This window comes from Protopterus annectens, chromosome 2.part0, assembly GCF_019279795.1.
Source record: "Protopterus annectens isolate FY-2018-M chromosome 2.part0, PAN1.0, whole genome shotgun sequence".
NCBI classification, from domain to species: Eukaryota; Metazoa; Chordata; order Ceratodontiformes; family Protopteridae; genus Protopterus; species Protopterus annectens.
In genome coordinates, this window is record NC_056728.1 from 628,753,462 (window position 1) to 628,780,671 (window position 27,210).

At 40.6% G+C, this 27,210-nt stretch overlaps 1 protein-coding gene across 1 annotated transcript in view; it reads left to right on the top strand.

The window, feature by feature from the left end:
* Positions 1–27,210, top strand: part of LOC122793174 (stimulated by retinoic acid gene 6 protein-like) — a 953,191-nt gene that overhangs the window by 543,122 nt on the left and 382,859 nt on the right. The window contains exon 8 of the mRNA XM_044060994.1: positions 792–862. Coding sequence (XP_043916929.1) covers positions 792–862 — 71 coding nt within the window. The remainder of the gene's footprint in view (positions 1–791; positions 863–27,210) is intronic.

Genomic DNA, 27,210 nt, shown 5'->3' on the forward strand with positions numbered 1-27,210 from the left:
ACACACACACACATATATATATATATATATATATATATATATATATATATATATATATATATATATAGTTAGGTAGATAGATTGATACATTCATACATACATAAAAAACAGAGATTTTAAGGCATGTTCCACCAATAGCACAACCTAGACACTTACAAATACAAAGTAGCTCACATAACACATTCTTATCTGTTACATATCGATCCTATGTCGAGAATGTTTGTCAAATTTGTAGAGCAAGTAAAAGATCCAAATGTATTCATTCTGTAAATAAGGCTGGAGGGCTGAAGGGTGTGGACCAATGTATTGTGTGTGTGTGTGTGTGTGTGTGTGTGTGTGTGTGTGTGTGTGTGTGTGTGGGTGTGTGTGTGTGTGAGAGAGAGAGAGAGTGGTTTAAACAGCTGCACAAAACAGCACCTATTTTAAGTCAAAAGACTCTAGTAAGAACTAATCAGATATCCACAAAAAGCGTGCCATGATTTTTATTTTAAGAATATTTTGTCATGAAACTACACAGTTGTGCTTGAGAGAGAGTGATGAACAGATAGGCTGATGTAATTTTGTTTGCAGTGAAGCATGACATCATATTTTCTGATTTTGCTCTGCTAATGTTTGCATATATAGTTATTATTTAATTATTCAAGGGTGTTACCTGGAATGGCATAGTAATTCAAAAAGCCTTCTTATTCAGATGCTTCTTGTGGAACAGGTTGCACATAGTTCTACAGCTTTAATGAAGTAAATTTCTTCTATAAATAAGCAAGGTTAATTGTTTTGCTTTGTTTGAACAGGAAGCAAGCACTTTCTTACAGGAGCATCAAACGCAACATGTTCTGCAGCTGCTAAAGAAAGTCATTAACAAGTATGTCTGCCACCTTTTTAGTGAAGCAATTATTTGTACTTGTAGTTAATTTTACTAGATTAAAATAATGTGTAGCATGCACAATGTTAATGAAAAGCTTTGGAGAAGGGATTTCCTTCCTCCAGACACTGCTTGTATATTTGAATTAAGAGAAATATAATTGTATACACTTTTATTTCCCTATTGTGTCGTATGATAACACTTACCAGCCATCCCATGTCTTGTGCCATGAAGGAAATGAAATGTTGGGCATCATCAGATCTTTCTGCAACTCGCGACGGACCATCTCTGGTCAAGTTCATTCCTACTTAAAGAAGGGATCAGGTCAATCCTGGATATCCAGATTCTTGCAGCAGTCAGGAGGTATTTTTTTTTATTTTTTTTGTAGAAACCCCTTTAATGTTTCTCCCACGAAGCCCAGTCACTCAACAACCTTCTTGAAAGCCTTCCATGCACAAGGGTGAATGACAGTAGATCTTCCCAAAAGGAGGAAAGGATCATCACTTTGCATCTTTTCCGGTGAGAGAAGAGTTAAGGTCTTTCCCCTCTTCTGCCAGGAGAAGTATGCAAATCTGGGGACTACATTCCTCCACTCCTCAGCTAGCTCCTTAGCACCTGTGACATTTGGTATTTTAAAATATAAATGAGATAAAATGCAAGAATCAGTCTTCCCAGCTTCATTAGCTTCACTTTCATAGTGTATGTTAGTGTACAGGGCAACAAGATTACATGATGCAGATACCGGACTCTAAATGAGGCCAGAGACTGCAGTATTTTAAACATAATTATGCATGTATTACATCCCGTTTTCAGAAATAAAAGATTTGCACATCTTTTGGGGTATGTAATTGTACAGTAATGCTGACTACACTGTCCCAAGCCAGCACCCACACAAGTTATAGTAACCTTAAGTGTATACCCCTGTGATGGACACCTTTAGACTAGATGAGGCTCAGGGTAGAGATTTATAATGCCCCCCCCCCACTAAACCTGTATGAAAATCCCCTTATATAGTATAGATAGAGGAGTTCAGGCAACACCAGGCCCCCTGAAACTCTGAGGGTCTAAATGTACTGCAATGCATTGTATGCCTTATTTTAGAAAGACTAATACTCATTTGCATTTTACTGCCAATCAGAAGAACTCTGGCTATACCTACCTTCTCTGTGCACCTGTGAACAGGGAAGGTTGAATTAAACAGGGGGGTATTTGGGAATAATGGTAAGGAGGCATGCTGTGTATATATGTCTGACAGCAGTTATGTATGTGCCTGCCACCCATTATTGTGTGCGACCACATATAAACATTGGTGATATTTTTCCATACAGTTCCACAAATGTACACATATACTGACAATGTACCTGACAAACTAAGTCTGTCCCAGTTCACACAGATATGGACACACATGCATGCACACACTAACAAACACACACACATACTGTATGTTTACATACAGACAAGTTACAGAAACACCAGTTTGGGTTGTGAAGGAAACCAGATCACCTGACTAAAACTCAAACAGAGACAAGAAAGACGTGTGTACTCCACACAGAAGGAACCAGAGACCAAGAACTCAACCAGAGACCCTAGTAGTGCTGTGAGGTGGCAATACTACTCACTGCACCACTGTGCCACTAATCAGATGTTTTCCTACAAAACTCTGCAGACCTTCAGAGACAGCCACTAAATTTGTACCATACTAATGCCTGCCTGTGATGGAAAGTGAAAGAAATTATGGCTAACGTGTTACATTCAGTGCAACACCATCCACCATGTATATGCATGCTTGAGCAAGTTACAATCATTTTAGCAAATATAGTACATTGGGTGACACTGCCCTGCCAAGCCAGTTAACTAACTATTTAACTGCGATAGACCAACAGTTATAAGTCCCTTTTTTAAGGAAATGAATAACATTTATTTACAAACCATTAGTAAAATGCTTACATCCAATGAGTAATCATCATGCATGGTGCACTTGAAGTTTACCTCAGCAGTCCAGCCAGTTATTAAAAATCAATTTAATCTTAAGTCAGTGATTAAACTTACCAACATCTAGTTATGACACTTGCTCCTCTTGCTGTCCCTCTGTTTCCTTCCATTTGGTAATCAGTCACTGAAACCAAATAAACTGACCTTCTAGAAACCCAGATTTCTCCTTAGGTCCCTTCCAGGAAAGTATTTATTTGTTTGTTTATTTGTTTATTTATTATCTTTTCTTTACCAGAGAAGTTCGTCTGAGCCAGAGCCAGATCCAACACTAGGTGACCAGGCCCAGTGGCTGGGAGAGGGCCCCCTTTGGCTAGGGGGGGGCTGCCACAAATCAAAAAAAATGACTACACATTGTCTTTCAGGGTGTTCTTAAAGAAGGGCACCCTTACATGCCTGTGTTGATGCATGCAACACATTCACATCTCATCATCTTCTTTCGGCTGTTCCCGTTAGGGGTCGCCACAGCGGATCATCTGTTTCCATTTCTTCCTGTCCTCTGTATCATGCTCTTTCACACCAACCGCCTGCATGTCCTCTCTAACCACATCCATAAACCTCATCTTAGGCCTTCCTCTTTTCCTCTTACCTGGCAGCTCCATCCTTAGCATCCTTTTCCCAATATACCCAGCATCCCTCCTCAGCACATGTCCAAACCAATGCAATCTCGCCTCTCTTGCTTTGTCTCCAAACTGTCCAACCTGAGCTGACCCTCTAATATACTGATTCCTAATCCTGCCCATCCTAGTCACACCCAGTGCAAATCTTAACATCTTTAACTCTGCCACATCCAGCTCTGACTCCTGCCTTTTCGACAATGCTACCATCTCCACCCCATATAACATAGCTGGTCTCACTACCCTCTTGTAGACCTTCCCTTTCACTCTTATTGGTACCCGTCTGTCACAAATCACTCCTGACACTCTTCTCCACCCATTCCACCCTGCCTGTACTCTCTTCTTCACCTCTCTTCCACACTCACCATTACTCTGAACTGTTGATCCCAAGTACTTAAACTCATCCACCTTTACCAACTCTACTCCCTGCATCCTCACCATTCCTCTACCCTCCCTCTCATTTACACACATATATTCTGTTTTAGCCCTGCTGACCTTCATTCCTCTCCTCTCTAAAGCATATCTCCACCTCTCCAGGGTCTCCTCAACCTGGTCCCTACTCTCACTACATATCACAATGTCATCTGCAAACATCATAGTCCATTGGGCTTCCTGTCTAATCTCTGTCAACCTGTCCATCACCACTGCAAATAAGAAAGGGCTCAGAGCTGATCCTTGATGTAACCCCACCTCCACCTTAAACGTATCTGTCACTCCCACCACAGTCCTCACCAGTGTCACACTACCCTTGTACATATCCTGTACCACTCTTACATACTTCTCTGCCACTCCCGACTTCCTCATACAATACCACAACTCCTCTCTAGGCACCCTGTCATATGCTTTCTCTAAGTCTACAAAGACACAATGCAACTCCTTCTGACCTTCTCTGTATTTCTCCAACAACACTCTCAGAGCAAATATTGCATCTGTAGTGCTCTTTCCTGGCATGAAACTATACTGCTGATCACTAATCATCACCTCCCTTCTTAACCTAGCTTCCACTACTCTTTCCCATAACTTCAAGCTGTGACTGATCAATTTTATCCCTCTGTAGTTACTGTAGCTCTGCACATCACCCTTATTCTTAAAGATAGGTACCAAAACACTTTTTATCCACACCTCAGGCATCCTCTGACTCCAAAATTTCATTAAACAATCTGGTTAAAAATTCCACTGCCATTTCTCCTAAGCACCTCCATGCTTCCACTGGTATGTCATCTGGGCCAACAGCCTTTCCATTCTGCACCCTCTTCATAGCTGTACTTACTTCCTCCTTGCTAATCTGCTTCACTTCCTGATTCACTATCCCCATATCATCCAACCTTCTCTCTCTCTCTCTCATTCTCTTCATTCATCAGCCCTTCAAAGTACTCTTTCCATCTACTCAACACACTCTCCTCACTTGTGAGTACGTTTCCCTCACTGTCCTTTATCACCCTTACCTGCTGCACATCTTTCCCAGCTCTGTCCCTCTGTCTAGCCAATCAGTACAGGTCCTTTTCTCCCTCTTTAGTGTTCAGTCTCTCATAGAACTCTCTATATGCCTTATCCTTAGCCTTCGCCACCTCTCTCTTTGCCATGCATTTCATCTCCTTATACTCATGTCTACTTTCTTCATCTCTTTGACAATCCCACTTCTTCTCCACCAGCCTCTTCCTCTGTATACTCTCCTTTACTTCCTCATTCCACCACCATGTCTCCTTGTCCTCCTTCCTCTGTCCAGATGTCACACCAAGCACCTTCCTAGCACTCTCCCTTACTAGCTCTGCTGTAGTTACCCAGCTATTTGGTAACTCTTCATTGCCTCCCAGTGCCTGTCTTAACTCTTCCCTGAACTCCACCTCACAATCACCCTTTTTTAACTTCCACCATTTAATCCTTGGCACTGCTTTCACACTCCTCCTCCGCTTCTTGATCACCAACATCATCCTATAGACCACCATTCTATGCTGCTTAACTATACTTTCCCCAGTCACCACTTTACAGTCTCCAGTCTCCTTCAGACTGGCCCTCCTACATAGGATATAATCCACCTGTGTGCATCTTCCTCCACTCTTGTACATCACTCTATGCTCTTCTCTCTTCTTAAAATATGTATTCACCACAGCCATGTCCATCCTTTTTGCAAAATACACAATCATCTGACCTTCTGCATTCCTCTCCTTAACACCATACCTACCCATCACTTCCTCATCCCCTCTGTTCACTTCACCAACATGCCTATTGAAGTCAGCTCCAATCACTAGTCTCTCACCCTTGAGTACACTCACCACCACTTCATCCAACTCACTCTAAAATGTTTCTTTCTCATCCATTGCACACCCAATATTCACATCTACTATTCGTAATTCCATTCATGATACTGAGCAGATATTGCAATAAACTGGCACATTAGAGCAGGTGAACATGTCTGTCTGCTACTGCACATTGGAGAGCTGCAGCATACCAGTGTGTGTGTGTGTGTGTGTGTGTGTGTGTGTGTGTGTGTGTGTGTGTGTGTGTGTGTGTGTGTGTGTGAAATGCCCTAGGTAAGAATGGTAGGTTAGTTAATTTAACTAGGCTCAAACCTTGTACCTTGGCAGCAGAAGACAAGAACCTGAATCATCTACACCAATCATACCTCTCAACTTCCTAGTACAAGAAATCTGGACAAAGCCTTATATAATGGAAGGACAAACACCCACAAATAGGGACAGATTTTAAATGTTGCTCTTATAAACTTAGATTGATGTTAGAATAACTGGTTTTGTGTTAGCTTGCATTTTTGTGATGGATATGAAGTCTGAAACTCAAATGTATTTAGTGACTTCAATCCTCTGTAATGTGATAGGAAAAAACCCACAGATTTTAATAGGACCAGATCAAAAATATGAGGCAAAAATGTTAACATTCTGCAGAAATCTAGACATTTGAGTGGTACAATTACACCAACTACCTCAGTGCTCATTTCAAGGAATTGTAAATTGTCAGTGTATTTTCAAGGAATCGTCAGCTTCAGTGCATGTTCAACAAATTGTGAGCTTCAAGGGAGGAGAAGCTTACTGCTGCTCATGCTGTTTTCAGTGTGCAACTCTTTTGTTTAGCAAATGGTCATCACAATGCTTTTGAATTTGAAATCAGTATTAGTAGCACAACAGATGGCATACTTAATTTTGATGCAGAAGGCTGTGGGTTCTAGTCCTACACCATGTAAATAGATTGCTGTTACTGTGTTGTACTTTAAGGGGGAGTTCATAGGTCCATAGGTGAATACTATGTTAACTGCCCTGAAGGACTGTTTTAAGCCTAGCTAATATCCCAAGGTCAGAATCAAACCCTGTACATTGTGTCTATGAGTTAAAGACCTTAACCATTATGCTAAATCAATCTAGTTTGTTCTCCTTTGGATGAGATGCCTAGTAATTATGAATGTGTTGTCGGTTTGCCGTTCATTCCCTAGTACAATATTACCAGCTTACCAATTGTTTTTTTTTTCCTTTTCAAGGGCAGCAGGCACTGAATTTGTAGGTGAAGCACTGAAATGTAAAGTTGTTTGCAAGCACCAACCTCTTCATTAGTTACAGATCTTTTTAATGCAAAATTATTCAGGTGACTTTTTATTAACTGACATTGGTGAATTGCAATGACAGAAGTCTGAGTGGTCTTGTATGGTTGAAATGTTCTGAAATGGGCAGTTTTGTCATTATTGGTTCATATGTTTTGTTTCATTGCTTACTGAAAAAAATTAAAAACTACAAATTTAAAACGCACTCTAGCAAGTTGTGCTGTGTCCTACAAGGAATATAATTTAATACAATCAGAACACATGCATGTATGCATGCATGCATGGTCCTAAAAATGTATGCAAGAGGCCAATGGTTTGAAAACAGGCCAAAGGTAAACTTAATCCAGATGTATTTTCTTTGAACAGGAGTTTCAATGCTGTTGCACTGAGTGCGAGTTTCAAGGGCAGAGAAGTTTACTGTTAATGCCAATTCATTGTAAGACTGTATTGTTTTGTTTAGCAAATGTCTATCAGTGTTTGTGCTATATAATTTGAAATAAACATTTTACATTAAATCAAACATCTGTAATCATTGTAGGAATAAAGAAGAAAATAGCATGTACACTGAGAGGATTGAACAGTGATTATGGTAAATGTGGAGAAATAGCCACATAAGTAATGGGACACTGGAATGGCTGCAGAGTTGGGGAGATGCTGCAGGGGTGCTGTTGTGTGTGGGGGGATAGGGGGCCTGATCCATTACATTGCCTAAGGCCCCATTTGACCATGATCTTGTTCTGGACTGGTCAGAAGTTCAATTTTCAGTGGAGGCCCAAGCAGAAAAGCTCCACATATAATGCATATTTACAATGAACAACAATAAAAAAATTAAAAAAAAATAGGCATTACTTTGCAGGTGATATTGAGACAAAAAGTAAAGACATTTAATATATACTTTAGAAGTTATATTTTTTACATAAGTCAAAGACATGTGCATGTAATACCAGGAAATACAATAAGATTGATAATGCACGTAGGTTCAGTATATGTATATTGGCATTAATGAAGTAGGATGTCACTACAACAGGAACAGAAAATAGAGGCGGAGGAGGAAGGATATAAGCAGAAATAGTCAAGAAAAACATAAGTAGAAAAAGTTCTGATGTTGGAAAGGGTTGAGACGATTGCACCCCTACCGTCTTTGCTGCACTGAGAATATTGGATCTCTTGCTTTTTCTAAGCCACATCCTAGTCACTTTACCTTCTTATTTCCTGGATTCCTGTAGTCCAGTTTTGAATATCCCTGTCTTCCTCCATGGCTGCATTTGTTTTGGCACTGTGAGTGTCTTTACTATCTCTCTCTCTCTCTCTCTATATATATATATATATATATATATATATATATATATATATAGGTTCGTAGGTTAGTACTAGGCTAACTGCCCATGTGGGCCATTTTAAGCCTAGCCAATTACCCCATGTGAGAATCAAACCCTGCACCTTGTGTTTGTAAGGTAAACACCTTAACCATTATGCCAACCTCCCACCCAACCTCCCACATCCATATATATATATATGGAATCCCCTTCAGAAGCTCGAAGTTTCAAAACTTCAAACTTCAAAAGGCCGAGACTATAAGATCAAAGTGTTGAAACTTTGAACGTTTTGAATGCACATCACTGTATAGCATGGAATGGGATAGTTACAGTTTTCCTCACTGTAGTGCGATCTCAGAGTTTATGTATTTAATTAGTTTTATTTTTTCTTTTTGTCTTGTATTACTTTACTTACCTCCACATTGGCTCTGCTACATAGCACACTTCTATACATTTACTTAAGCTTTCCTCCCCCCCTCCCCCTATTACATCTGGTAAAACTAATAAATAGATGTCCTGCTATTCTCATGTTGCAGTATTCATATCCTTAGGCAGTTGCTGCCTGCAGCACCGGACATCCGACCAGTGTATCAAAGTCTTAGTAACAGGAGCACATGTGACGTTGCATGCAGAGGCCATAAACTGATGTAGGCTATATCTGTGATGTCTGCATGTACCCAACTCAGAACTTTTCTGCTGCAGTGTTTTAGACGTCCGATCGTCAGTCTCAGAAATCTGACATTTGTTTGACTTTGGCCACCCATTTTTGATGATCATGTTTCAGCTGTCCGCACTGTGATAAGTACCCTTGTGGGATTTTTTTGTTTCTTTGCCTTTTCCAGACATGAATGTCATCTAGAAAGAGAAAGTGTGCTTGTGGAAGACAAATTCCACATAAGGACACACATGAGCAGTGCTTATTTTGTCTAGGGGCTGGTCATGATTACAAGTCCTGTGAAATTTGTCAATCTGTTGTTCCCAAAACCCTTAGAAGCCATCTGGCGGCTTTAAATCTTTATTTAGAGAATCAGCATCTCCGATGTTTGGCGTCCGGAAAGGAAGGCAGAGTGGGCACCTTCATGGAGCCAGCTAGGAAGAAGGCCAATAAAGTTAGGCCTGATGCCCAAGCTGCACCTCAGTTGTCCGATGAGATTCTCGAGGCAAGTGTCATCCCAGGATCGCTCCAGATGTCAGGTATTTTGCTGAAACCGGGAACTGAAATGGAAGCCGGTTCAGCGGATACCCAGAGTACGTACTCTGAGGTTTTTCAACTATCAGAGCCTGATGGTGAGGGGGAACCATGGCCCATGGCTTCAGAGGGGCCTACTATGGCCTTGCCATCCACTATAATGATAGCACCCAGGCCTACTACTGCTGCTCCTTCTACCTCTTTAAAAAGAAATCAGAAGGCAAAATACAGCACAAAAGACCCTACTCCACCCTGGGAGACCTTTTCCCAGACTCTGTTCAAGGCCTTTCAGGTTCTCCTGACCCAGATCCCCCAGTCAGGCCTACCAGTTCTTCCATGGGTACTATCTGAGAAAGTGTCTTCCTCCTCAGATGAGTATTTAACTTATTGTTCTCAGATTGAATTCCCTAAGGATTTCGTAACTCCAGAAGAAGAAGAAGAGTCCCTTACTCCTGACTCCCATGGAGTATATTTCTCCTTTGAGGATACCATTTCCCTGCTTAGACAACATTTCAAGTGGGAGCACTCAGATGTTTCTGAGACTAAGTGTAGATACTTTGAACTCTTGCAGTTGGAGCAGCCCTCACCATCTGTTATCCCACCTTTACTTCCATCATTAAAGGATGCTTTTTTTGCTGCCTCTCAGAGCCCAGAGTCACAGCCTCCTGCTTCTAAGAGACCAGACAGATTTTATAAAGTTTCTGCTAAGGAGCAGTACATTTTCAAGAACCCTCCAGCAGACCCTGAAAACATTGCAATGTTAGCTGATAAGTCCTCTAGGCAACTACTTTTCCCTTCCCTTTTCCCTACTGATAAAGACAGTAAATTTATGGACAGGTTGGGGAAGAAAATATATACTTCTTCCACCTTGGCCATTAGAGCTATTAATTATCAGACCCACATGGACAAGTTTGCTTTAGATTCCCTTACCAAAGCCTCTACTCTTCTGTCTGAGGTTCCAGACTCACCTGCTAACGCCCAACTGAGTACCCTTCTGTCCATGATTTCTCAAGTGACCAGACACTCTATTAAGTGCAACTATGATGCTGTAGAAGCTTCTTCAAAGTCTGCTGCTTCTGCTTCTGTGTTAAGGGGGTTTCATGGTTGAAATGTCAGCCTTTACCTTTGGATGTCCAAGCTAAGTTGTTAGATGCCCCTTTGGACAACAAAGCCCTCTTTGGAGCTGCCTCTGCAGAGCTACTTAAGTCCCTGCAGGAAAAAGGAAAAGACTTACAAATTCTAAAACATTTACTGGTTTCACCTGTTCCCATATTCCATACAAATTACCCTCAAAAGCATAGCTTTGTCAAGAGGCAGTCTTCTCATCCCTCTGCAACTCAGTCCAGGGGACATGGACATCCTAGGAAACAATCTGCTCCTAGATCTTCTACCACCACCACACCTTCTTCCTTTCAACATAGCTCGTGGCTTCGGAGGGGCCTACTACGGCCTTGCCATCCACTATAATGATGGCACCCAGGCCTACTACTGCTCCTTATACCTCTTTAAAAAGAAAACAGAAGGAGAAACACAGCACAAAAGACCCTACTCCACCCTGTAGACCTTTTCCCAGACTCTGTTCAAGGCCTTTCAGGTTCTCCAGACCCAGACCCCCCAGTCAGTCCTACCAGTTCTTCCATGGGTACTATCTGAGAAAGAGTCTTCCTCCTCAGATGAGTCTTTAACTTACTGTTCTCAGATTGAATTCCCTAAGGATTTCGTAACTCCAGAAGAAGAAGAGTCCCTTACTCCTGACTCCCATGGAGAAGATTTTTCCTTTGAGGATACCATTTCCCTGCTTAGACAACATTTCAAGTGGGAGCTCTCAGATGTTTCTGAGACTAAAAGTAGATACTTTGAACTCGTGCAGTTGGAGCAGTCCTCACCATCTGCAGTCCCACCTTTACTTCCATCATTAAAGGATGCTTTTTTTGCTGCCTCTCGGAGCCCAGAGTCACAGCCTCCTGTTTCTAAGAGACCAGACAGATTTTATAAAGTGTCTGCTAAAGAGCAGTACATTTTCAAGAACTCTCCAGCAGACCCTGAAATCATTGCAGTGTCAGCTGATAAGTCCTCTAGGCAAGTACTTTCCCCTTCCCTTTTCCCTACTGATAAAGACAGTAAATTTATGGACAGGTTGGGGAAGAAAGTATATACTTCTTCCACCTTGGCCATTAGAGCTATTAATTATCAGACCCACATGGACAAGTTTGCTTTAGATTCCCTTACCAAGGCCTCTGCTCTTCTGTCTGAGGTTCCAGCCTCACCAGCTAACACCCAACTGAGTACCCTTCTGTTCATGGTTTCTCAAGTGACCAAACACTCTATTGAGTGCAGCTACGATGCTGTAGAAGCTTCTTCAAAGTCTGCTGCTTCTGGTTCTGTGTTAAGGGGGTTTTCATAGTTGAGACGTCAACCTTTACCTTTGGACGTCCAAGCTAAGTTGTTAGATACCCCTTTGGACAAGAAAGCCCTCTTTGGAGCTGCCTCTGCAAGAAAAAAGGTAAAGACTTACAAAATCTAAAACATTTACTGGTTTCACCTGTTCCCAGATTCTATAGAAATTACCCTCAAAAGCCTAGCTTTGTCAAGAGGCAGTCCTCTCATCCCTCTACAACTCAGTCCAGGGGACATAGACATCCTAGGAAGCAATCTGCTCCTAGATCTTCTACCACCACCACACCTTCTTCCTTTCATAGGCAGCCAGACACAGGTAGAGCTCCTCCACTGTGACTCTCATCCCTTACCCAGTTCCACCCCTATCCCTACGCCTAACCCTTTCCCTTCCCTCCTGGCAGAAAATCAGCACAGACAAGTGGGTGCTCCCCATCATCGAGAGGGGATACTTCATGACTTGGTGGGCTATTCCACCCTTCCAGGGAATTCCTCAACCCCCACCCAATCAGCTTCCACTTTTTCCCACTATCCTGAGCCAACTCTGCTCTCAAGGAACTATAGAACAAGTACCAGAGGAAAAGTTAGCCAAGGGGTTTTATTCCAGGATGTTTTTGATTCCAAGAAAAGATGGTCCTTGGAGACCCATACTCGACTTTTCCCACCTCAATCTCTTCTTCAAGATGCTTACCTTCAAAATGCTCACATTACAGCACCTTCTTCCCCTTATTCCTCAGCAAGCCTTCATGGCCTCCCTGGATCTGAAGTATGCTTACCTATGCATCCCTATTCATCCCACTTACAGGAAATATTTACGTTTCTCAGTGGGTTCTTCACATTTTCAGTTCTCTGCCTTACCCTTTGGGCTCTCCACAGCTCCAAGAGTATTCACAAAGTGCCTAGCCCCAGTCATTGCACATTACAGACTGCAGGGCATACAAATGTATCCTTACTTGGATGATCTCCTTATTCTGCACCAAGATCCACTCACCCTATCCCAACACTTGGACATGGTTTGCAAATTTTGCAGACCCTAGGCTTCATGGTGAATTGCCTAAAGTCTCAAATGGCTCCTTTCCAAGATCTTGTTTTTCTAGGGTGCAGGATAAGGACAGACTTAATGTCAATCTTTGTCCCTCCCCAGAAAGTGGAATTTCTCACTCAGTTCTTCCACTCCCTGCTACCTCTACCAAGCATCTCAGCCAGGGAGTTTCTCAGAATCCTAGGAAACATGGCTTCCTTGATTCCCATAACCCCTCTAGCCAGGATGCACATGAGGAAATTTCAGTGGGTCTTGAGAAATTCTTGGAACCAACACTCTCATTCCTTGGAAACAAAACTTCCTCTTCTTCTCTGTTTAAAAAGGGAGCTCTCCTGGTGGATTGCTACCATTACCCTCAATCAAGGGGTACGCTTGCAGACCCCTCCACCCAAACAGCATCTTTATACAGACACATCACATCTAGGTTGGGGGGGCTGTCATACACCATGCTAACAACCAGCACAAAGTTCAGGGGGAGTTGTCCATTCAAAAAAAGAAGGACCACATCAACATAAAAGAGCTAAGGTCCCTTTCCTTAGCAATACAGGCCTTTCAAGAGATCCTTCTGCCAGGCACCCCAAAGGTCATCACAAAGAGCATGATGTTTCTGTGGTATACAATCAAACAGGGAGGAACAAAGTCTTACCCTCTCTGCAGTCTTGCTATTCAGATCTGGTCCCTGGCAGCAGCACTACATATTCACTTGCAGACAGTTTACACCACATCAGAAGACAATGGGATGGCAGACACCCTGAGCAGAAGCTTAACACCCTCACATGAATGGATGCATCACAGGGAGGTATTTCTGGATCTAATTCACAGGTGGGGTATTCCTCAGGCAGATCTGTTTGCCTCCTCCCAGAACAATCAAATACCCCTCTTTTGCACAAGGCTTCCCCATCCACAGGCCTGGAAGGTGGACTCCTTTTCCTTTTCATGGAAGGGAATGTTCCTTTATGCCTTCCCTCCGTTTCCTCTGATTCACAAAGTACTACTGAAAATACAGAAGGACAAACCAAAAATCCTGCTGGTGACTCCCTTCTGGCCAAGATAGCATTGGTTTTCCCTACTCTACCTTCTAGCCCAGGGCAGTCACTACAGGTTACCTCACTGCTTTGACCTACTCACACAAGACAGGGGATCCGTTATTCATCCCCACCTTCTCAATCTCAAACTGACAGTGTGGGTGCTAGAGTTCTGATCCCTTTTAAGCACCTGTATTCAGGGGACATACTCAATGTCCTGCAGGAGGCCAGGAAACCAAGTACCAGGAGAAACTATTTATTAAAATGGAAAAGATTCTCCCATTGGTGCCTCAAGAGAAAACAGGACCCATTTCAAGTTTCTGTTCCAATGGTCCTTTCTTACCTGTGTGAGTTGCTACATTCTGGGCTGACTTATTCCTCAGTGGAAGTGCACCTCTCTGCTATTTCTGCTTGCCTTCCCTTGATTCCACCTCTAGCATCCAGGTTGGATGTCAAGCTGTTTCTGAAAGGGGTCCTTCACATAAGACCTCCTCATAAGCCTATCCCTTCTCCTTGGGACCTTAACTTTGTGCTGGAAAAGCTTACATTAGCCACTTTTGAGCCAGCTCATTCATCCTGTCTTAAATTCTGTACAGGGATAACAGTTTTGTTAGTGGCCCTTACTTCTGCCAGGAGGGTCCCTGGATCCAAGCCCTTATGGCTTCTCCTTCCTATCTTGTTTTTCATAAAGATAGGGTTTGTCTCAGAATTAACCCTTCATTCATGCCTAAAGTAGTTAATGAAATTTCCTTAAACCAGACCATTAATTTACCTGTCTTTTACCCTCAGCCACAGAACTCCTCAGAAAGGACTTTGCATTCCTTGACTGTTCATAGGCAACTGAGGTTCTACTTAAACAAGACAAAACCCTTCAGATAGTCAAACCAACTGTTTGTCTCCCTTCATCCTAGGGCCCTTGGCAAGACAGTGTCAAAGCACACAGTTGCCTCTTAGATTTCTAAGGCTATTGCCTTTTGCTATTCCTTTCATGGAAAGCAATTGAGTTAATCTGTCAAGACCCGTTTCACCAGAGCAGCTTCGTCTTCAGCAGCTTTCTTCAAGGGGGTTGGTTACGCTTCTATTCTAGAGGCTGCAACTTGGTCTTCTGTACATACCTTTACCAAGCATTACAAATTGGATTTGATCTCCAGGACTAGAACAGGTTTGCTCAATCCTACAGGGTCTCATAGACTCTGCTCCCCAACCTACCTCCCATGTTACTTCCTAGAGAGCTGTGGTACTCTCCTTAAGGCTATGAATACTGCAACATGAGAATAGAAGTACATAGAATAGTTGCGTAAGAACTTATCATAACCATAAATGTCCTTCTCTTCCATGTTGCAGTATTCAATACCACCCACCTCCCCCCTTTTTGGACATATTAGTACCTGTGTTTTTTCCCTACCACTGATTTTGTGTGTCTGGGAGGTTTATGCTTTGTTTTCTCTCCTCCTGCTCCTGGGGTCTCTCTCCATGCGGCAGCCAGTTCTGAGACGGGTATATGCAGACATCACAGATATAGCCTATGTCAGTTTATGGCCCCTGCATGTAACTTCGCATGTACCCCTGTTTCTAAGATTTTGGTGTACTGGCTGGATGTCCGGTGCTGCAGGCAACAACTCCCTAAGGTTATGAATACTGCAACATGGAAGAGAAGGACATCTACACGTATGGTAAGTTCTTACATAACTATTGTTTCCTGTACCTGGGTGCCATTTTCAAAGATGTTCCTGCTGTCTGCTTCCTTGCCATGCTGTGTTTCTCCTGTAAGTGTGTTTACTTTTTATATTTCTTTTTTTTTTAGCTAAATATTACAAATTGAAAACATTTCTGACCATTTCTTACCACTGTTTCTTACATAGCTGTATTAAGTTATTATTTTGGAAAAGTTTATGCAATTTTATTGGTCTGTTATCAGTACTGCATTACCTAGCATTAATTGTTAAATGCAAACTGCTTTTAGGCACATTGAACATGCTGTAGCTCTATATCATAACAATTTCAAACCTCACTGTGTAGCTTATATCTTGGCTCGGAAATTTGATTTAGTTTTACCTGTATTTCACCACCTAGCGTCCTTTGTTCAGGTAACTTTAAGTTGCATGCACAGGCTATCTACTGCAATAATTACAAAATATATTGCTAAATCAAGAGTTTGCCTTACTAGTTAGACCTATTTCATTGCTATTAATCTCTGTATTAGCTAATTTTGTGGTGTGTGTTTTTTTTTTTCTTGTGAAGTTGTCTGTTAAATGCTATGCAATGTAAAACTTGTAGTGCTTTATAATAGTAGGTGTGTTTGGGCCCTTACTAGCATGTTTTCTGAGGGTACTGTTTTTATTTTGCTTATAGATTGGTTGATGATACTGTCTTATATATGCTACTATTTACCTCTTACCTTTCTACATGCCTTCCTTCTTCTCTATTTTTTAGATAACAATTGTCCTAACCACTAATTGGAAATTTTGATAAACTACCTGAAAAATATAGCTTCTGTGGTGTTACCCAGCAAAGCCTATGCTATGGAACCATCCTTTGAGCTACTGACATCACTATAAAACAAGAAACTTTGTAGGTTGTTTATTAGTTAATTTTCTGTTCCCTGGACAGCACAATGCCTCAGTTGGCAGCTAGGCATTTTTGGTATCCTCCTCTGTATTATTAGGTGCTCCATAACAGAGTTGTCCCCTTAGAATCAGTTCCTATTTCTTTCATTCCCTCCCCTTTTTCCATCCATAGGAATAAATCTTTCAACTAGAGTCAGCCCATATGCAGTACAAAGCACCTCTTTAATCTTCTAGTGCTTGTATCCATCTTATCTACATATATTAAGCTGCTAACATCCTTATTCTTCCAAACTATCTAAACTATATATTTTTCTCCTTCATGCTTCATGCCCATACCGCTAACTCCAACATTCTATGCCACAACAAGCTAAAGTGTTCTGTCTTTTGGAAACAAAGCTCAGGGAATAAGTTAACCAATAGTTTTTGTTTTTCTTTTTGTCTGGTATTACTTTAATTATCCCCACCTAAGCTCTGGCTGCTCCATTCCCCTACTCTACCCCCAATTCCCAACCACCCTCACATACTGTGTATTTATACTCTACCCACCTGAACACCACCCTCCTAATCAACCAATCATCATCATCCTATTCTATTCACTCTCCACCTACTATACAACAAAACCCCTCCTCCACTAAATCTCATCTTACTTCCATTTTTACTCCCCTCCTTCAAGTGTTATCCCTCTTCAACTAATCCTCCACCAGACCTGCACTGCAATACACTTATCCTTCCTGTTTCACCCTCAACGTATCTCACTTCCTTTCTCCTTCTATACTAACTTTCCTATTTCTTGTTAGCCCCCTCTCCTTTTCTCTTCCTTCCAAGCTATTCTTCTCACCTTGCTAGTTATCCCTATATTACGTCTGCTTTTCTCCTTAACCACTTATCACACTAACCTATCATATCCAAAACTTGTTACCAACACTCACTGATGTATGGAACAATTACAACATAAACCTATAATTCTCTATTTCTCCCTCTCTATATAACTTCTCTTACACACATATCTTCAAATCAAACGTCCTGTCTTACCCCTCCTCTGTCAACCCCAGAAATAAGTTAAAAACAAACATCTATAGCCCCTACACTCCCAAGCTCACCCTACTTGCTATAAGTCTTCTACTAGCTGGAGACATACATACCAACCCCGGTCCATCGTAAACCCCATCTACTCCTACTAAACATCATCCTTCTTCTCCCCCTCCTCTTCATTAACTCTCCCTCTAACCCTCCTCTTCCATCCCCAAAAACTTATCCATTCTATATTTAAACATACAAAGTTCGCTAAACAAAACCACTGAACTCCACACATGGATTGCCCATAATACTCCACATATCTTAACCTTATCTGAAACATGGCTAAAACCCCATATTGCCAACAAAGAAATTTTACCCCTGGATGTAATATCTATTACCTGGACAGACTCTCAAAAAGGAGGTGGCATAGCCATACTCTATTCTAAACAACTCAACCTTTACCCCTTATCTACCCCTTCCCCTAATTTCCACCCTGCCAAATTATTAATACTAAACTGCCACATAAACACCAATAAACATTTTTTTATTGCTTCTGTCTATATCCCACCTGGCAAAAGTATCCCTATTCTGGAAAACATACTGTCTTGGATCTCACAAAACATACTATATGAAACTGTCATACTAAGTGATGTTAATATCAACTGGAAAACATTAAGTATAGATTCTTCTGACCAAAACATAAATCTCAATGGATTCACCCAGCTCATCACAACCCCCACTCACTTGAATAAACATTGTAATACTAACACTATCCATGACTGGATACTGTCCACTGATCCTCTTGCACCAAAGAGATGCTGCTGGCTAAAAAACTAAATCCCCTACTCACCATCAAACTTTCAAAAAACTTATAAACCGTACAAAAATAATTCTATAATGACAAAAATGATTTTGCTATGAAGCAGAATCTAGCCATAAGTCTAATCCCAAAAAGTTCTGGAGAACTATTAACTCACTCCTTCACCATGGAAGCCCTCAAATACCAATTCCCTACCCTAACAATTCAGCACAGGACACCACCTCCCTCTTCAACCACTACTTCATAGATACTATCTGCAAACTAACTAACTCTAACCAGAACTCCAAGGCTACTATCCCTCCCCAAACACCTTCTAATAAATCCTCCTTCTCACTTCAACCTGTCTCTACTTCCTGTATAAACACTCCTGCAAAAACAGAAACCATGTTCTCCATCTACTGATAATCTTCCCCCCCTTTCTCAAGCTTGCAGCTGACTTTATAGCTTACCCCATTTCTATACTTATCAGTAGATCGATTCATGAATCCACTGTTCCTGATATCTGGAAATCATTCTATGCTATACCCCTACATAAAGGAGGCAACTCCACTGACCCCTGTAATTTTAGACCTGTAGCTGTTCTCTCTCATCTAATAAAATCCTTGAAAATGTATACATGCTCAACTGCTCAAATTTCTTATCCAAAAAAACCTGTTGACACCTTCCCAACATGGTTTCCATCTAAAGCATAGTACTACTACTACTGCCCTTTTATCTTTCACACATACAATTGCTGAAGCCCATGATAACAACAAACTTGTCTCTTGTCTATTCTTAGACCTGTCAAAAGCCTTCAATGTGGTATCCCATTCAAAGCTTCTAAATAAATTAGCCAACTTCAACCTCTCAGCTTCCACTGTTGAATGGTTCACCAGTCATCTCACAACCAGACTGCAATCTGTCAGATGGCACTTCTCCTGCTTCCTGTTCCTTCCCATCCATACAGGTGTCCCCAGGGCTCCATCCTTGGTCCCCTTTTACTCAACATTTTCACTAATGACCTACATACATCCTCCTATCACTCATCTCCTATTCAGTATGTAGATGATTCTATGCTCATGTCCTCCTCTGAAAGCATCCCTCAATTTTACACAGTCACACAAAACTCTTTTCTCTCTGTAGAAAAATGGCTCACTGAAAATCATCTTATTTTATATCCTAAAAAGATTAGACTACTACTCTTTCTTTCAAAATCACTCTCACACCTAAAACCTACCTTTACCATCTCATCAATAGATGATACTAACATAATGCAGAATCCCACACAAAACTCCTCAGTGTCATAATAGATGACCAATTAAAATTTGACCTCCATGTCCAATGATCCATGAAAAAAAAAACTAATAAAAAATTATGTCTTCTCTATAGGAACAAAAAAGTTCTTAGTTTAGACTCTAGACTCACTCTGTCTCAAGCTTATCTACTTTCAAGCCTTATCTATGCTGCAGCTATCCTACCAAACCTTCAATCTACATTAATCATTAAGCTTGAACAGGCATACACTAAAATTGCAAAATTTGCAGCAAAATTTATCGCGTACTGTAAAGATATGTGAAGGCTGCCAGCCTAGCTAGATAGAATTTTGTGGCTAATTCTATATCATTGTAAATATAAATATAATCCACAGGCTTGTCCTCCTAAATGTAAGAAAACTGTGTTAAATGTTTGACTTCAAAAATTTAACCACAGTGGACTCTGCTGGAAGAAAGTTTATAATCAAGCATTATATGACTGTTTGATCTCAAAGGTCAGAGACATAATGTCTGGACTGAGGAATTTCTTCTACTGTTTTGAGACCAGAGTTAATTGCTAGATTTTACATATATAATGTCTTTTATTGCTATAGTTTCCTGGCCAGGTGCAAGATCAAAGAAATGTTAAAACTCTGAGTTTCTGTTAGCCTGGGAACCAGAGAAGAATGTTGTAATCTAAAATGCGTCAGCAGTTATGTATTATTTTCAAGACTTTCTCAGAGAGAGAATCAGAGAATTTTGGATTTTGTCTGAAGAACATCACTCACCAGTACTCTGCCTTTGCTCTATATATAAGTTTATTTAGAACTGTGATTGCTCTTAGAAAGGAATTTAGTCAGAGTTAGTCTAGCTGTCTTCTGTATTTATGTCAGACTATTCTACAGTATTATTTTAAGCATTTTCCTGTGATTTCTGAACTCTTGACTAGCATTGTGTTGAACTGAAAAGATTTGTCTTGTGCTTTTATTATTTATTATTAAATATTTTTAAACCTTTCAACTGTGATAATTTAAGCTCTAGAGTATATTGCATGTATATAGTGATACTGTACAAAGCTACTCCAAATAAGCCTTGCTGTTCGTCACACTTACTAATTGGATAATAATAATATTGCAGAGTAATACTTGGACACCCTTTGGTAAGGTCCTTTTTAGTAGCTGATAAAAGTAGTTGGTGGCAGTGGTTACTACCTTATAGCCTGGCAGTAGGGGACATAGCTGGAGAACCTGTGCCAGCCTTCCCCAGGAGTGTCTGTGTGTTTGTATATAAACCAAATCTCAAAGTGTGTGTGTGTCAGCTACATGGGCAGGGACACGAAGCACTGGTTGGACAGAGAAGGCACTGGAGGTTTTGGCTTGACTACTCGACTGAGATCTGTACCCTATAGCTGCGCCAATGGGGAGTCTTATTGGGGATCTGGAGAGAAAGAGAGAAACCAGCCCCAGACTGACTGTGATCTCTGTGTGCTCTTAATGGAAATTGTACTTTACTGTGTGTGTATTTGTTATCCTTCTCAATGTGGATGCCCCTCACTGGTGTTAGTGATGAGGATTGAGGCTCCTTGATTACTTGGCCAGTGCATGGGTGTCACACGTACTTCTCACCACTGCCTGGCACTAAAGAACCTACAATGGCTTGAATTCCACCATCAACTTCAACTTTCCCAATTCCATGTAGCTCACTTCTTACTCAACAAACCCTCAGCCTGCCCCTCCCTATTCAGTCTTGTGTTATTCTACATCCCTTCTCGCCCACTCTGTAGCACACACCAACATCTTCTACAAATACACAAACCCATTAAAACATTGTTATACAAACATTCAGTATCTCACAGTTGGAACAAACTCCCTCTCAACATAAGAAACATTACACACTCCAGTAGTTTCAAAAAAAGAACTAAAAAATGCTCTGACTAACCCTTGGATATGCCCTTGTCAGGACCCCACATAAACCCACACCTTCTACATTGTTCATAAATTCTGGCTGTATTACGATTTATTTTGCTACATGCTAACACCTTCATTATATTATGTCTTAAAACAACATACCTTAATTTCTTAACAATATAACATGTATAAAGTTATATTTCATTGTACGTGTATTGTATGTAACTTAGTTTTATTTAAAATTTTCTTATGCCTCAAATGTGTAACTAGATATATTCTTATTTCTGTCTTTCTGTCTCATTGTTTAAATTTACTTTCTTTATTTTACATAATGTACATTCTTCTTCTTTTTCCATTTGGAGCTTTTTTCCTTGGGTCTCCACTGAAAATGGGCTTTAGATGAGCTGGACCAACCCACTTAACAAATGTCAAATACATAAATAAATAAACAAATAAATAAATAATAAAATAACAGGGGGTGTGGGAGGATTTTTTTTATCATGTTTTCAAAGTTTCAAAACTTTGATCTTATGGTCTTGGCCATTTGAAGTTCCAAGTTTTGAAACTTTGAGCTTCCGAAGTAGATCTATATATATCTATATATGTTTTAAGTTTGCTGTTTAAGCAAATCATTCTGCATAATTTAATGTAGTCATTTCTAACAGTCTGGAATCAAACGTGCTTATGTATTTTGCCTTGAAACATAACCACTGATTGCCATTAGCATCTTTATCTGGCTATAATTCTAACTATCTGGGTATAAGTGAAACATATCTTACAGGAATACAGACCATGAAAATACTAAATGCTACTCTTGACTGTATTCTGAACCCTTGTTTTCAAACATCAGTCTGAAGTGAGTCTCTGGAAGGGAGTTGCTTCTTCAAGTCATAGCCAGACAGCACTGTTTTGATTCCACGGAATTCTGTCTCTAGACTTCCGAGCACAGTAACTTTTATAAGAATATTTCTCATCACCTTGCAAGATTGCAATATGTCAAGTTGTTATTTTTAAAAATAAATATACAGAAAATGAGGAAACTGGCCCTGGTCCTGCTAAGCCAGTTCACTGACTGTTCAACTGTGATAAAACAACAGCTGGGTTAAGTCCTTTTTATATGAAAATGAATAACATTTATTAACAAACCCTTAACCAAATGCTTACATCCAACGAGTAGTAACCATGCATAGTGCCCTTGATCTTTAACTGGTTTGATATTCTGTTATTGCTGAATTTAGGATTAATGTGTCACTAATATATTTCAGGTTTAACATATATATTAAACAAATTGTGGCTTGTTCAGGCTGTCAGACTAATGATATTCATCTATGTGGGAATGATTTATATTCTTCATATTGATCACTGCTGCAGTAGCCTTAGCTGTATGGGGTTATATCTTGCCAAAGATTTAATAGCCGACCTTCTTCCAAAGCTTCAGAGACCTTTCATGTGCTCAAACTGTAAAGCAGCTTGAGCTGAGGTAACTAAAAGACAAGTTTGAGTGAGAAGCCCTTCAGAGCTGTACTGCCACTGAAGAGTGCGCTCCCTTCAGGCTTTGAGGATCAACAATGTACTGCCACTGAAGAGTGTGCTCCTTTAAGGCTTTGAGGATTAGCAGTCGGCTTGTGTTTTCCTTAGCTGGGCAGATAAGTTCCTTCTTATTTTTCACTGTTGTTTTATTACTTTCCTCTTAAAATTATTTTAAGCTAGAAGTGTTGTGTTTTACTGGATTGTCTTGAGACTATAATGTTAAGCACTCATTTCTGTCAGTTTAAAAGTAGTGTTACCTAATTGATAAACTATTTTTTGTGGAGAAATTGTGTTTATTTTAAGGTTGTGGGGCTGCCATAGTATTTGAAAGTACTTCTTATTGTGTTTTTTCTGCTAAAAAAATAAAGTCACTTCTGTGGACTGGTATTTTTACTGGCATTGTTGCTTGTTTTCACTAGGATAGAGGCACCATTTTCATCTTGACCATGGAACAGATTGTCACTCTGACAGATCTTCCTTCTTCCAGCCACAAAAAGAAAAAAAGTTAAACAAACAGTCTTTGCAGCAGGCTAGCAGTTTGCCTCAGCTGCAGGTAAGTGACTCTGCTGTGACAGTTCTTTGCACATCAGACAACTCATCTTTTACCCTGGATCCCTCTGGTGTAACACCTACAGATGCTATGGACCAGGGGTTAGCCACATCCTCTGCAGACTGCAGCTGTTGGGTTCCCCTCAGTGGGCATGGAAGAACCACTCTTGTCTGTCTGAGAGTGGGAACAGGGAAGGTTTCCCTGCTGTGCCAGAATGTTGTGTCCATTACTGAGGAAGCATTGGCTGCCATTAGTAATATGGCTGGCCCCATTTTCCTGTCAAAAAGAAACAGAAAACCAAGCAAGTATCTACTCCTTCTCAAATTTCTTTGGATAGGAATAGTTTACCAAGACTGACTCATGATTTGATTCAGACAATTGATTTTTCTTGTAGACTAGTTTAGGCAAATTAAAGAAGGATGTCTCCTTTCCTGAAAAGATTCAAGATTCTGAGTCTGAACAGGAAGATGCAGGGACACATTCAGGGTTTTTGTCCTCAGATTTCTGATCCAGACTCCGTCTCTGTGGAGAGCGCTATTTCTGATTCTCCCTGTGGGGTGTTTCTCTTTCTCTGAGAGTGTTGCTAGAATGTGTTGTTGTTTTTAATGGGAGAACATGGGTTTCTCAGTCCCTCAAACTCTTTCTGCTTTAGAGGTTGTGTGTCTTACTGCCTGCAATTTTTGTGTTAGTCAGCCAGCTATCCACAAAAAGGCAGATAGGATGTATAAAATTCCTCAGTCTTTTACATTTTTATACACTATTCCTAAACCTGACCTAGCAGCTATAGCCTGGTTGACTCTTCTGCTGCTAAACACATAGTCAATTCAAATCCTACTCTTTCTAATATGGATAGGAAAATTATTGATAGGTGTGGGGAAAAAAGTGTTGAACTGCAGAACTTTAAATTGTCAGGCTTATATGTTAAAGTTAATTCTGACATTTTGCGAAAGTATGAGAAATGTTTTATCTATAGTTTCTTCTTCTGAAGAAAAATCTGCTTTAAATAACTTAGTGTCTTCTGTTGCGCAGGTCACTACTAATTGTTTGCAGTATTTGTAGGATTCTGTTCATACTTCTTCCAGGGCTATGGCCACTACAACAATTTTAAGGAGGTTTGCTTGGCTGCATTCTCAAAACCTTCCAGATGATGCTAAAAATGAGATTTTAAATTTTCCCTTGGATACAGATTTAGTGTTTGGCCCCTCTGCTGCAGAGGTGATCAAAACGTGTGATGAAAAGGGCAAGCTGACTGAGGGAATCTCTTAGATTTTTCAGCCCTCTTTTCCCAAACTGCCCAAGGGATTTTCTTTCTTCTCATCCAATTTTGGTAAAAAAAAAAAACAGAATAAACAGTGTCAACAGAACTCAGATAAACAGGCATTTAAGAAGAAGTGACAAAGAAATTCCAAAAAGAAGTCTCAAACCTTACAAAATCAAGGACACTCCAATGAGCCTGCATGACTATTCTAGAGAACTTGTGACCTCCTCCCACTCTGGCCCTCTTTCTATTCCAGAAAGTCTGAATCTCCATGTTTCTGTTTGGTGACCGATTGTTTCAGACAAATGGGTTCTGAAAATCATTCGTCAGGGTTACAGATAGCAGTTAGAGGAAATTTCTCCTCTTCAGAAGGTCATTCCTCATCCTGCAGATCAGACTGTTTTTTTTTCTACCCGCTCCTCATTGCATGCTACCCCGAGGAGTGATTGAACCAGTTCCTCCTTCCCAGGCAGGGAAGGAGTTTAATTCAATGGTGTTCCTATTCTCAAAGAAAGAAAATACTTGAAGACCAGTTCTTAATCTTTCTTTCCTAAACCTGTTTGTGATATTGCCCAAATTCAAAATGATGTCACTTCACAACCTGTTGCCTATTGTTCCTCTTTCAATTTTCCTGGTAACACTAGACTTAAAAGGTGCTTATCATCATATTCCTATTCATCCATACTTCAGGTGTTTCTTAATTTTTTTTTGTGTCTGAATCACCTTATCGGTTCTCTTTCTTATCCTTTGGGTTATCTACTGCACAAAGAGTGTTCACAAAGTATATAGCTCCAGTTGCAGACCATTGCAGGCTACAGGAGTACCCACATTTTTCCATATTTAGATGACTTGCTTGTCTTTGCAGAGTCTTTTTCAAAATGTCAGGAATCTCTCCCTTGAGTGAGAGATCTTTTACACAGACTGGGATTCCAAGAGAACATTCAAAAGTCTTTCTTGACTCCCTCACACAGGATTGTGCTCCTGGGATGTCAGCTAGTCACCTCATTTCAAAGAGCTTTTCTTCCACAGAAAAAAAGATACATCTTTATTTAGATCTATTTCTAAGTTTTTACACTCATAATTCAGTCACTATGAGGGAATACCTCCAGATGTTGGGTCTCATGGCATCTATGACTTTCACGATACCCCTGGTAAGACTCCATTTGAGGAAGACACAGTGGTGTATGAAATCTCTTTGGTCCCAGCATCAACACAGTTTATCTTTTTTCAGATCCCAGTACTGGGGTTTGTTATAGGAGAAATCACCTGTTGAAGACAACAGATATCCTTAAATTAGGATCTCTCCTTCTCCCTCCCTGCTGCAAAGTAGTCAGTCACCACAGATGCTTCAGACTTTGCTTGGGTAGCAGTTTAAGTTCAGGGGCTATGGGACATCAAGGACAGATGCAAGCACATACATCTCAAGGAGATGCTTGCCCTGATCAAGGCACTCAATTCTCTGAAACATCTTTGGTGCCCAGAACCTCTTCAAGGGATTATAGACAATACCACAGTGATGTGGTACATCAGCAAGCAAGGTGGAACCAGGTCATAACCATTTGCAGACCATGTTAGCTTAGGATATAGCTTCACAGCACAGGCTCACTCTACAGGCATCCTACATTCCATCAGAGCAAACGTTTGTGGTAAACAGACTGAGCAGAATCAGGGCAGACCCTCATAAATGGAAACTAGATCCAGGATCTTCCAAAATTTGATCCATCTGGGGGAGTTCCTCAAGTAGACCTATTTGCCTCCTCTCTGAACAATCAGTTAGCAAAATTCTGCACCAGGACTCCATGCAAGAAAGCCTGGAAGGCAGATGCCTTTTCTTTTCCTTGAACAGGAATGTTCCTGTATGCATTTCAACCCTTTTGACTAATATCCAGAGTATTTCTGAGAGATTTAGAAGGAATCCCCAAAGATCATTGTGGTGACTCCTTTCTGGCCCAGGTAGCCATGGTTCTCCCTTCTTTTGGAAATGGCAGGGGCAATTACCACAAGTTTCTCACAGAATGGATCTACTCACACAAGAAAAGGGGTATTTGATATGCCCGTCATCAACCATCTTCAACTGACTGCCTGCAGGATAGGGTCTTAATTCCTTTTAGGCAAATGTTTTCTGAGATCGTGAAGCAGGTACTAATGGGGCAAGAAAGCCTGCTACTAGAAAATCGTATATTAGCAAATAAAAAATGTTTTTTAGTTGGTGCCAGGAAAATAACCAGCACCTAGTCAATGCTAGTTGTTCTCTGGTTTTATAATATTTGTGTGAGTTACTCTGTGGGTAATCAGACGTCCATTGAGGTTTTAATGAGAAATATTTCTCAAACATCTACATTTTTGAG